The sequence below is a fragment of the Panthera leo genome, chromosome D3 (assembly GCF_018350215.1).
Source record: "Panthera leo isolate Ple1 chromosome D3, P.leo_Ple1_pat1.1, whole genome shotgun sequence".
Classification (NCBI taxonomy): domain Eukaryota; kingdom Metazoa; phylum Chordata; class Mammalia; order Carnivora; family Felidae; genus Panthera; species Panthera leo.
The window spans coordinates 46,481,837-46,495,086 of record NC_056690.1 but is presented as its reverse complement, the minus strand read 5'-3'; the positions used below and the strand labels follow the sequence as shown (position 1 = coordinate 46,495,086).

The 13,250-nt window shown below is 41.2% G+C and overlaps 1 protein-coding gene across 4 annotated transcripts in view; it reads right to left on the bottom strand.

The window, feature by feature from the left end:
• The window catches only part of LAMA3 (laminin subunit alpha 3), a 272,517-nt gene that overhangs the window by 183,634 nt on the left and 75,633 nt on the right, over positions 1 to 13,250 (bottom strand). For all 4 annotated transcript variants that reach the window (XM_042909621.1, XM_042909620.1, XM_042909619.1 and 1 more), the window contains exons 5-8: positions 12,515 to 12,685; positions 9,890 to 9,981; positions 6,579 to 6,694; positions 3,417 to 3,535 (exon numbers count right to left, since the gene is read on the bottom strand). In XM_042909621.1, coding sequence (XP_042765555.1) covers positions 3,417 to 3,535; positions 6,579 to 6,694; positions 9,890 to 9,981; positions 12,515 to 12,685 — 498 coding nt within the window. The remainder of the gene's footprint in view (positions 1 to 3,416; positions 3,536 to 6,578; positions 6,695 to 9,889; positions 9,982 to 12,514; positions 12,686 to 13,250) is intronic.

Sequence of the window (13,250 nt, the reverse complement as noted above, 5' to 3'; positions counted from 1 at the left end):
ATCCCATGTTAGCTTTGTGTGGTGCATGTACGTGGAGGAGACAAGCAGTTTGGAAACAGTGCAACCAACCCATCAAGGACAACAGCTAGGGTGCAAGCTGGAGACTTACAAGTCATGTCTCCACAAAGAAGCTAAAGACTGATTTAGCTAATGGAGATAAAGTATCTTCAAGCATCCTCTCAAACAACATGGGTAATCTTCAATCTTAATAAGAACATCAGTATTTCATCAAAAGAAAGAAATCAAGGAGTCAACGCCCCAAATGTTGTGTTCCTTGCTTCTTTCCTTGCTCTTTCCCCCTAACATTATAAAAATTTCAAATTTTACAGTAAATATCTGTACATGCTCTATGTAGAGTTTATCATTAACATTTTACTCCACTTGTTGTATCACATAATTATCCACATACTCACTTCTCTATCCACTAATCCGATTTTTTATGCATTTCAAAATAAATTGCAGATATCAGTTACTGTCCCCTACATCTTTAACATGCATATAATTAACTGCAGTTCAACGTTTATTTAGTTTTTTTTTCTTTTGGTGTAAAATTTATATACAAGTGCAAAACTCTTAACTGTACATTCACTGAGTTATGATGAATGAATACATCTGTGAAACCCAAGTCCCTATCTAGATATAGGACACCACCATCACCTCAAAAAGTTCCCCACACCCCTTTCCACTCAACTGTCCCATCACCACCTCCCCAGAGTCAACCATGGCTCTGATTTTTCCCACTCCTGATTAGTTTTCCCTGTTGCAGAATTTCATTTAAATCACCCTGGAACTTTTCGTATTCTTTTTTGTAAGTCTTCTTTCACTTGTGTTAAGTGTTAAAGTTCTTGCATTTTGTTGCATGAATCAATAGTTTGTTGCTCACTATTGGTCACTGGTATTCCAGTGTATAAATATGGCAGTCTGTTCATCCATCTTACTGTTAGTAGACACCTAGGCTATTTCCAGGGTGAGGCTATTGTGCACACACCTGCCATACAAAAACTGCTTGTAAACATGTCTCCATTTCTCATGGACAAATGCCTACGAGTGGAATTTGTGAGTCATGGCGCAGGTGTGTGTTTAGTTTTATTTTTAAAAACTGCCAGGCATTTTCCCATAGTGGTTGTACCATTTTTTACTCACGTCAACGATGAGTGAGAGGTATGACTACTCCACACCCTCACCAAAACTGATGGTCAGTCATTGTCATTTTAATTTGCATTTCTCAGATGACAAATGACATTAAGCCCTTTATTGTACACATAGCGGCCATTTGCGTGTCTACTTTTGTGAAGTGGCTATCCAAATCCAAAAATATTTTACTGAGTTGTCTTTTTATTATTGAGCTGTGAGTGTTCTTTATAGATCCTGAATACCAACCATTTGTCATTTTTAGGTTTTGTGAATATTTTCCCCCATCTGTGGCTAGCCTATTTGTTTTCTAAATAGCGTGTTTTGTGAGCGAAGTTTTAAATTTTTGATGAAGTCTAATTTGTCAATTTTTCACGGTCATTGCTTTCTGTGACCTAAAAAAACTCTGCTCGTGTTCTGAATCACAAAGATAGTCCTCTATATTTTTCTCTAAACCACTGCAGTTTCCAGTTTACTTTAGTCAGATCCGTATTGATTTAGCTTTTATGTATGATTTGAGGTAGTGATCAAGGTTTATTTTTTCCCATATAAATATTCAGTTATTCCAGAACCATTTGTAGAAAGGAATTTCTCCCCTACCCCCCATCCCCGCACTGGATTGCTTTGGTATTTTCATCAAAAACCAAATGTCCATATTAGAGTGGTTCTGTTTCTATACCCCCTATTCTGTTACACTGATCTACTAACCTATTCTTATGTTGATATCACACTGTTGTGATTATTGTAACTTTACCTTTAGTCATTAAGTAAGATAATGCAACTCCTCTAACATTATTCACCTTCTTCATAACGGCTTTATATATTCTAGGTCATTTATGTAACCATATAAACTTTAGAATCTGTTTGTCTGGGGTGCCTGGATGGCTCAGTCAGTTAAGCATCAGACTTTTGATTTCAGCTCAGCTCATGATCTCACGGTTTGTTTGGGATTCTCTCTCTTTCTCTCAATCTTCCTCTGCCCCTCCCCCACTCTCTCTTGCTTGCTCTCTCTCAAAAATAAATAAATAAACATTTAAAGAAAACCTAGAATCTGCTTGTCAATTTCTACCAAAAAAAAAAAAAAAAAAAAAAACAAACCTGCATTCAAGCTGTAGATCAATTTAGGGAGATTGAGGTCTTAAAATGGTAGATTTTATGTTATATATGTTTTATCACAATAAAAAATTTAAGTCAATTATGCTAAGTATGTAACTTAAACAAGGCATTTCAGGTTTAAGTTGGAAAAAATTGCAATGAACGTAAACAAACTTCAATAATTTCATATGCAAAAGAAAAATGCTTTCACAGAACCACTATGAAAAAAAGGACCACACTGATGTTTTCTGGAACAGCAAAATATAAAACAGAATATCTCTAAAAGACGAAAGAAGAACAAAGTATTTTAAAGGACATTGAAGAACACATTTTAAAGACACATTAATCCTTCATCTGGAGAAAGGATTCTACCTACACATCCCAGTGCAATGCTTCTGCGACTTTAATGAGCAAAACTATCACCGGAGGGTCTTATAGAACATAGTCTTAAAAAGATCCTGGGATGTATGAAACCTGTGATTTGTAAGAAACTTATGACTTCTATTTTACTTATATTAATTAACAGCAATAACAAATGGTATAACATGTGTGGAGTGGGAGAAAGATGATGGTGGGTCTTTCTAAGGACTTGGGGCCCCGGATCCATAAAAATGGGCATCTCATGAAAACAGCACCCCTTTAACAGTAACATTAACAAAGCATCACTCTAAAAGCACACAGGACAGAGTGACAATATGGACCAAATTCACGAACATTGTACCTTCCTGTACCACACATTCCTCTTGGCTAATATCTAGTGAACCCAACTGTCCTGCAGAAGGGATGAAAAATCAGTGTTTCTTATTAAGTGTCAATGGCAGACTCCATTAACTGATCACAATGTACTTCCTCACTGAGTCTAGATTCAGAAACTGTCTGAAAACAAGACTTAGGATCAGCGCCGAAGTTGACACCTCTTTGCCCTCCCATCTCAGACTTCTTTCTACCACAAGATGGAGAGCATCCATGATGACAGTCGGGGATTCTCCTCTCTATTCAGGCAAAGATCTAAATGGAAAACCTAATCAGGAGAATCTGGGCAAACATGTCTCAGTCCATTTTCCCTACAATCCTTGAATGACATCCAGCTAACAAGGACTTTTGTAGACAAAAGTAATGTCTATGGAAAATACTAACAAATGCTCCTTTCCTACGGTGACATATCCACGTTGACCTAAATGGTGACTCACCTGACAATTAATGCAGACCCCTCCACCTGCATAGATGCCTTGGATATTCAAGCTTCCCCGCTGCCTCTCGACATCAGGATCATAGTAACAGTCGATGGCATGACCATGGCAGTTGCATGCTGAAAAAGCCATTCTCAGTTAATATTCCACCATTACTGTGAGACACTTAGTAAATTCCCCTAGATAGGATTACCACTCATTAAGCCACAAGTAAGCCTATTCTGGAACACGAGACTCTTGGTGGGAAATTTTAGGGATTTTTATACAAAGACTAATCTGTAACAATATGCAATGAACAGTTTCTTTCATCTGATATTGAGTGAGAGTGGCTTCTCTTAAAAAATAAAATAAAATGTATAATTACAACAAATGAAGATAAACCAAAATGCCAATTAAGCATCAGGCACAATGAGAATGTTACTTCTACCGCTATTACTACTACTAACAAGAACAATTGAGCTCTAGGTACACTGTGAAAAGTGTTTTATGTGCGATATCTCACTTAATTTACACAACAACTCTCAAAGGTAGGTACTATTACCCCCTGAGCCCAAATGGGGAAGCTGAGGCTTAGAAAAGTTAAAGGGTGTCGCCAGTAAGTGGCAGAATCCTGACCTGTATTTGACTCCAAAAACTACTCTCTCAGCCAACACTCTAAGTTTGTCATCTCGGCACTGTTTATAGAGCAATAAACTGGACATAATCTTAATGTCTAATTGTAAGGAAATGGTAAGCAAACAACAGCATATTTGCTTGGCCATCAGTTCTATGAAGGCAGAGACAGCTCAGGTTTTGTTTGCAACAGAGCATAGTCCCTGGCACATAGTGAATACTCAACAAACAGTTGTTGGATGCACTTGAATCCACAGAATGACAATATACATGCCATCCAAAAGGATGTCGAAGAGTTTTTAATAATATGGGGAAATATCTACAAGCATCAAGTGAAAAAGAGCAGGATATAAAATTGTAGAAATAATTATGTAAATAATCTAATTTAATAATAAGACTAAAGTCCGTATGGACAAAACACTAAAATATATAACAAAGTATTAGAGTGGTTCTCTTTGGGGGGCGCCTGGGTGGCACAGTTAGTTAAACGTCAGAGTTCAGCTCAGGTCATGATCTCGCAGTTCATGAGTTCAAACCCCGCGTGGGGCTCTGTGCTGACAGCTCAGAGCCTGGAGTCTGCTTTGGATTCTGTGTCTCCCTCTCTCTCTGCCCCTCCCCTGCTCACGCTCTGTCTCTGTCTCTCTCTCTCTCTCTCTCTCTCAAAAATGAATAAACGTTAGAAAATTAAAAAAAATAAGAGTGGCTCTCTTTGGGTAGCAAAATTATTGGCGATTCTACTTTTTAAAATAATAGTCCAAGTTATCTACAAGTAATGTATAATACTTCTAAAATTAGAAAATAGAATTTAAAACCAATTTAGGGTTTGCCAAGATGAAAAAGATCTAACATGAGTAAAATTCTTATTCTCTTCTAGAGAGACTATATATTCATTACATCCCACATAGATCACATTTTCCAGGTCTTTCTAGCAATTTGTATATTTTAATCAAGTTCCCAGATAAATCTATTATGGAAGAAAATTGAGTTAGAATTTCAAGTTACCCTGTTTGTAGCAGGCTGAGTACCTTCTTATTTTCATTTCTTCAGTGGTGCCATGATTTAAAAAAATCCAGGGCATTCATATTTACTACATTAGTTATTTCTCATGAATTATGTTTGTTTTAAAATACACTCATTCAAATGGAATTTAGAAAGCATCTAATGAATGGATCTTAAGAGGTCTGATTTCTAAATGCGGTTTTTTTGTCATTTGTAATCACTTTGGCAAGTTTACACAGCTTAAAAATTAACGACGGGAAATTTTTAAATTTTCCTACGTGCTGGAGTTAAGCGTGCCATTCATTCACTGAAGGATTCCACTCATCTAGAAAACCAACCAGACTGCTCACGTTGGAGTTCACGTGATAACATTCATTCAGTCAAAATATCCTACACCAGTACTCAAAAGCACAGGGAGAAACAATTCCTGATCATTATCGTTCCCTCTTTCTGATCCCATTATCCAGGGGTGAGGAATGGGGAAGGCACTGGGAGGGAACCTGTTAGCTAAGACTCTAAATGAGAAGGGCCAACCCAGTAACACCCTGGCCCTGGACAGAGATGCACCTGGCGTCCAGCTTGGGCAGCATCAACACTTTGCAACAATGTTAGAACCTCTCCAAATGCTCTTGGAACTCCTCCATAAAAATCCTTTTGAGCGTTTGCTAGCCTCAGAGATCACACCACTCTTGTCTCATAACAGTTAAACATTTAGCCAAAAAAATATAAGGTACAGATGCTTTCTTTCCCCCCTACTTCAACAAACCTGGATCCAAATACCTTTTGATCATTTAAAACCATCAAATCCATCTTTAAATGCTAAAAATATACAGGAAAAAAAATAGGCTACAGTCTCCAAAGCCAATAAATAAAACTTACAAAAATGTTTTCAGCCACTGATATAAATACGTGGCTTCCTAAGATGGGTTTAAGAGAGAATTTTTAGTTGGATGTCTTTGGGCTTGTTAAAACAGGTGTTTTATGGTTGTTGTTGTTGTTGTTGTTGACTTCATATTACATCATAATTAAAAGCAGCCATTTTCATCTTTTTTCCTTCTCTTGTCCCCTTCACCCTGCACCTGCCTCAATCCTACTACAGTATCCACCTCTCCCTGCTTCCTGCTCTCAGTATAGACACCAATCTCACCACCTTCTCCTAACCCCTGTCTCAGAGTAGTTAGGATTCCTATCTAGTATTGTATCCTAAGAAATGGTAAGGGTTTATAATTTAATAGTGGCTACATCATATTTTAGACTGCTAAAAGGAGAGGCCGGCATTAAGTGAATGCTTAATGCATATTAGCAATTATTACTGCTTTATTTTTGTTCTCACGTTCCTATCTGAATTTGGAATGGGGCACTTTTACCTCCAGTCTGGGAGTCATTACCACAGACCTGAGTCCCTAAGCCTGACATGACCCCACCCTCTTCATAAGCTCAGGGAGTGGGGGGATGGGGTGCAGGAGGATACTTAGCACCAGTCCTCACGGAGAAATGGGGGGAAAGCGTGGGCGGGGCCTTGCTTCCTGGTACCCCTCCCCCAGCGCTCACCTTCGCACTCATTGCTCTGCTCCCACGTGGCCGGCCGCCAGCGCCTCTGATTGTACCCGGCACAACAGCGATCACACGTCTTCCCACAGGTGTGGTGCTGGCATTCACACCGAAACCTGGGCATGCGGTGAAGCACATCTCAGTTATTCAAACGTTCTGATTAGGATCATTTGCTCCTGTGTGAACACCCGACCGTCATCGTGGTTACCCAAGGTACCATTCACAGGATAATTAGGAGAACAACGCACGTTGCATGTATCACTTCAAATCCCCCTCTCACCCTCCTTATCATCTCTATCTTATAGATGGTGACACTGAGATATGGAGATACCGAAACACTTGCAAAGGTCAAGTGATGGTAAATGGAGAGCCAGACTTCAAACCTAAGTTCGTCTGACTCCCACGTTCCAGGCTCTTTCTTCTGTACCACCTTAGGTAGCAGGCAATGGCAGGCAATGAATGCAGGAGCAAGCAAGTGCTGAGTGTACTGGAATGTGTTGAGTATCACTTCTTCACAAAGATCCGGAGCAGCCCTGCGAGAAAGGTCTGCTCAGGTTTCTTGCTCTCAACCTGGGGTCGTGCACAGAGATTCACCAAATCCAAGAGCCAGTTTCTAATAAGATCTCAGAAAACCCTGCTCCAAGAGGTGCCCCAGCTCCAACAAACACCTCCCTGCAGGGCCAAAAAACTGAGATTACTCAGCAAGGCAGAGGGGTAACAATCTAAAACTCTACATTCAAAGGATCAAACATGAGCCTTAAAATGTTTCCAAGTTAAAATGAAAACGTTGCCATGGCTTTCGAGGAGAACTCCAGGCTCTGTGTTCTCAGTCATCTGTGCTTGAAAAGAGGATTCAAAACAGTCCTCACTGGGCCTGTGGGGATTCATTCTCTCAACTCTTCTGAGGGAAGGGAGGGGATAGCATATATTCAGTTACACTCCGAAAAAAGGTTATCATCCCTCTCCCAGGCCGGCTGCCTGTGAAAGCAAATGGACACAGATTTCACTGACCGCACTTGGATCAGTGCTGCAATACAAATGGACTTTTAGTAGACAATTTCCGCTCACTGCCAATAAAGTATTTGCTCAAGCTGAACTGAAAGAATTTAAGGGAAGATTGCTTGAAGAACGTATATTCCAAATACTCTCATTGGAAGATAAACATTTTTTTCTACTCTCGCAGAAGGAGAAAAAAAGAATGGGTACTAGTCTGAATCATATTGGAACCCACAAAAAATTGCTTCTTCTGATTCTTTCTCAGCCTAGGCTGATGGCTGATATAGAAAACTCATCCTTGCATCTGATAGAAGGATGTTATTGAAAATGTTGACCAGAGAATTCTCTTCATGACGATCACCCCACCCCCCTCCCAGAGAAATGTCTTATCTGATTCTAGTGTCAACATTCTTCTCCTAAACAACTGATCACTTTTTAGGTTATCATCGTAGTGAAATAAGAAATTAGGCAGGTTTCCCCTTTTGAGTTGGCTGCTAGGAAGCTCAGAATTAAATTGGTGATCCACCCGCATTTCCATATACCAAGGTCAGCATGGTATACACGCTTAATTCAAGCCTTCTTCTGCCTTTTCACGGGTTCTACTTGATTAGCAACTAACTTTGCTGGTTGTCCAGACCTTTGCTCCCTCCATTACATCATTACATCCCCTTAAATAGGTTGTAAGATTTTTTCCTACCCATGGATGTGGATTTCCTCAGCATTTACATGGATAACCTGTCGGGCAGAAACAAACCAGCAGGCAGGGGGAGGCTAGGCTGTTGTGCTGGCGTAACGTGAGGCAAGGGGAGACAGTTTCTCTACTCACCTTGATTTCTTACTCTGTGCCACCCAGTACGGAACCCCTCCACGTCTGCCAAGGTCAACACGCTTGGCAGCACTTCCAGGCAGGAAGCTCAGACTTTCTTCGATGACTTCAACTCCTCTCCCACATGGAGGGAGGCCATTTTGTCTCAGGCCCCAGGACATTAGACCGACCTCTTTTCTCCCCTCTCTCTCCAACTCGGGACTTCTCTGACTTCTAGTGTCTCAGGGTCATACCCTCCAGGAGGCTACATGTGGCAATGGATTAATCATTAATAAACAAGTGCTTGCCAGTTAAAGGCTGGTGAGTTGATGGATTCACGTTGTTGTGTCATCCCCGAAGGAGGGCTGACAACATTAGGGGTTGCTGCTGGTCAGGAACAGGGCTCCCTACCACCCAAGATGGTAGCTGGCACCTGTCCCTGAACATGAAGCCTGATGTTGTACAAACCTCAATCTGATTAAAACTAAAACGTCTCTGGTAAATGCTGCTCATGGGGAATTGTAGATTCTAAACAAAACATTGAGAGAAAATTATTACTATATCTAGCATCCAATCATTTCCAGCCACAAAAGCATCCCTCTTGTATTGATAACATGAGTGTATCCAGTTGCTGAACACTTAATAGTTAATATCCATGCATCTTATTGTATGTAAAATAGGTCTCAATTAAAAACAAAATGGGTGCACCCATGTTCATAGCAGCATCCTTCACTATAACCAAAAGGTGGAAGTAACCTAAATGTCCATCAACAGATGAATGGACAAGCTAAATATGGTATATACACAATGAAATATTATTCATCCTTTAAAAGGAAGGAAATTCTGATACACGTTACAACATGAATGAACCTTGAGGACATTACTCTAAGTGAAAGAAACCAGTTGCAAAAAGACAAATACTGTGTGATTCCACTTATATGAAGTACCTAGAGTCATCAAGTTCATAACACAGAAAAGGGAATGGGGGTTGCCAGGGGCTAGGGGAGGAAGGAACCCGGAGCTGTTGTTTAATAGGTATAAAGCTTCAGTGTTGCAAGATAAAAGTGAGTTCTGGAGATTGCACAGTTAAGACAGTAAATGTTATATTCTGTGTGTTTTACCACAATGAAAAGAAAAGAAAAAAAACAAGGATTTAAAAACGTACATCCCCTGATCTCATTAGACCAGGGATGACAAACAAGTTTAATTTCTTTTGCTAACTCTAATCAATTATTCACGGATGCCTGGGGCACCACCTGGGTATGGGGGCCCGCATCCCAGATCATCCAAGGCACTGTGATCGATTAGCCATGTCTGCCACGGGCTGGCTGGGGCACGTGCAAGCAAGTACAGGACCAGAGGAGGGGAGAAATACACACACCATTTATTTGTTGACAGTGAAACATTCCTATGGAGGGCAAGGACTTAGAAATATTTAATGAGACGCAAGCATCTACTGAAACAATGTGACATTCACAAGGCTAAAAAAAAATGTGTACAATGTACTTACAGTTTTTCAGGATTGTTTGCATTGCACTCTTCTGCATGGCCATTGCAAACACACCGCCCGCCAATGCTGATGTCCTTTATGCTGTAATAATACTATATAACAGAAGACAGCAGCGACCCGTTTTACTAAGCAGCAACAAACTTTCCTCATCTGTAACTCACACCTGTATTGACCTTCTTCCCTTTCATCCTGTATTCTTGAGCCTACCTTAACTCAAAAGGGAGCCGCATTTGGATGTAACTTTTCTTACAAAATAAACACACTCCTCAATCAAATGTCCTAGCATATTGCTGAATTTGTGCACCTTTAAAAGTCCAAGGCTTTAAATGCATGGAGAGAAATTGCCTTGGAAAGTAAGCACGCCCTATGATAGCTTTTTGGAAAAGGATTAAGTGAGTCCCAGGTCACTTTTTTATGTCAGTCTGGGTTTCATAAATCCAACACATTTATTTACCAAAAATAAATTTATAATATCAAAAATGTTGCACCTACTACATGCCGGCTTGGGGAAAGGAAAGAATATTGACAGCGATGGAGCAGATACAGTGTCGAGGCTGGCCGGGCCACCAGCAGCTGTGAATGCCTGGCTAGCTCAGGGTTAGTAAGAATGAAGGCAGCGTTCAAGCTCCAAAGGGCCAGACAGAGCAAGCTTCAGACTCCCCTGGGGATCAGCCCCTAGACCAGGCCACAGATCTGGGAGACCATGTCAGCAGCCAGGCACGCCTCCGGTATGCTGGAGACCTCCCTGCTAGCAACGACAGGTGGCACAATCTACCAGCTCCTTTCCTTCTCAGACTCAGCAGAAGCCACACAGGCCCCAGCGAGGAATCTGTGGGGTGTAGAATAATCTTTCTCATGAGGCCGTGCTGCCAGTGAGAAGACCTCGCTGTCAGCGAGGAAGTCTTTGAATTCACAAGTACGAGAGGACTTTTGTATCTTTGTGTTGCTGCTGTGCCCATCAGTCACCTTACAGCACTCTATTCACTCCATGGAAGGGTTCTGTTCTGATTTCCACACTAACACCTGTTGAAGTATCTTACTAAGTCTTACTAAGTCTGAAGATATTAACAATCCCTGTTATTAACATGGATAAATTCAGTATTAAAGGGCTTTCTAGGACAGGTTAACACTAAGAGCTCTCATGCTGATCATCATAGAAGTTTCTCTCTACCCATGTGTTAAGGGCAGCAAGCAGCAAGGGAGAGAAGCCCTCAGTCAGACTTCACCGCAGCAGCACACAGGAGAGAGTGTGATGTTCTGGTCTATTCTGTTCCTCCACTTCAAGAGGCAAACTAGATTGGCATGAGGGGTGTCCAGATTATATGTGAGATGAGCCCCATAAAAAGTTCCTTCACAGAGACGACTATGTTCACCTAAGTAAAAAATACACGTACCTATGAGTAACGGATCTTGCAACCTCCAAAAAGACGATTAAAGGGAAAAGATGGTGAGGTGCATTTGTATCAAGGTTCCAAAATATCTGGGGACTGTAAACCCAGTCTGGCTACAGTCTACCCAAAAGCCCAGCTCTCCCCTTCATCCTGGGATCCAGTGTAGCCCCCACCTACAGCGGCTCAGAGAGAGCTAAGGGGGCACAAATGCAGCAGGCAAGCCACCTACACCCAAGATGACCTCTCTTTCTAGAAAATGATCAAAACTGTAGCAAAACCTACTCATCTCTCTGCCTTCCTCTTCCAGCTCTCTGATATTACCTACACAAGAAGCCAAACTCAGTAAGATACACTGTACATCTTCCATTCACCCTTCCAGGTCCACTCTCCAGGACCACCTTTTTCTTTCTGCCTTCTGCTCTGGGGCTGAACTTTATGGGCTACAGCAAGGATCTCTTGCCCACTGGCTTCCTGTTGGGTTTGGCCAGTGGGAGGCACCAGCAGGAGATCAGAGGGTGGGAGAAGAGTGAGTTCAAGATATTTATTCTGCTGGCTCCCTCTCTGCCCAGGACGCAGGGGTACCATCCTGACACTGAGAGTAACAGATGTCTACCCAATGCAGTAGACATCACTAGTGCTCACAATACCCGTCTCCTCCACTGTGGCTGGATTACATTACCCAGCCTCCCGCACATGGCGGGGGAGGGGGGGGGGTTGGCTACACCGCCAATTCTTGCCAAGGGAGGTCACCAGTGTGGTCAGGAGCAGGTGGGTCTTCTCTATGCGCTCTCTTTCCTCATCTGCTGACCAGGTGCAGGGGATCTAGAGGTGGACTCTGAGGTCCTACAGGATGCCTGTACCTCTAGATAAAAAGAGTGTGCTTCCCCGAATGACTGCGTGGAGTCGATTCCACCTGCTGCCCACACTGGACTGTGACATGAACAAAAAATTAACCTTTATTTTGTTATGCCCCTGAGACTTGGGGATTATTTGTCAGAATAGCAGGCTAACGCGAGAGGGGCTGTCATCTTTGACTTCGTCCTCTTCGAATAGAATGATTTTTCTTCAACAACTAAACTTCAAAGTTACATCTAGTATTTCATACAAGAACAACTCCTATGCCGACACCATTACTGGCTGTAAAGATTACTTGAAAGGCAGTTAATTTGATAAGCAGAAAAAAAAAAAAAAGGTAACAGAAACTGTTCTGTAGGCACTTAGAAACACTACTCACCCGCCGAGTGACGGTTGGATCTCTCTGTGCTTTGGAAATGAGGTGTCCAAGAAGGGTGTTGGTTCGGAGAAAACACAGGCGGATGTTTGTAGCCTTTGTGAACTCCCTCAGGGTGTGAGAGAAAGTAAAATTTTTTGCACCTGGCCGGCCATTTATCAAGGACACCACAATCTAAAATAGTCACACACAGAAGGGAAAAAAGTCCTTTCATGAAAATACAGCCACAAGTAACTAAAAATAACATTTTTTTTTTTAGTTTGGTTTCTTTGAGCCATTAGAGTTTGTAGGTGGTCTTGGGTCTTGTTTACGTCTAAAAATATCATTGCTAGTTTTGTCTTTCCTTCCCACTTCCAGTTCCAAATTCTGGCTATCTCTCCTTAAAACCTGGGCTCTCAAAAATTGTTACCATTTCATTTTCAAACCCTTTGTTCTATCAGTGTAGTTATGGGGTTGTAATACTATGAAATGTTGAAAACATAAATATAATCTATAAATCTATAGATCTTAAAATCTATAAATATAAGAAAACAACTTTTGGTTGCATTGAAGAAACAAAGCTCAAGTTACCTAAAAACCCAAATGAGGTTGAAGAAAGGAAGTCTCTGGATATAGAGTTGACTGTGGAAAGGACAAAAAGATCTATACAAAACCCAGGTTTGGTTTTAAAGCCTGAAGTGATGAAGTCCAAGTGCCAACAATAAGAGACAGGAACCACTCATCAGCCATTGGAAGATAC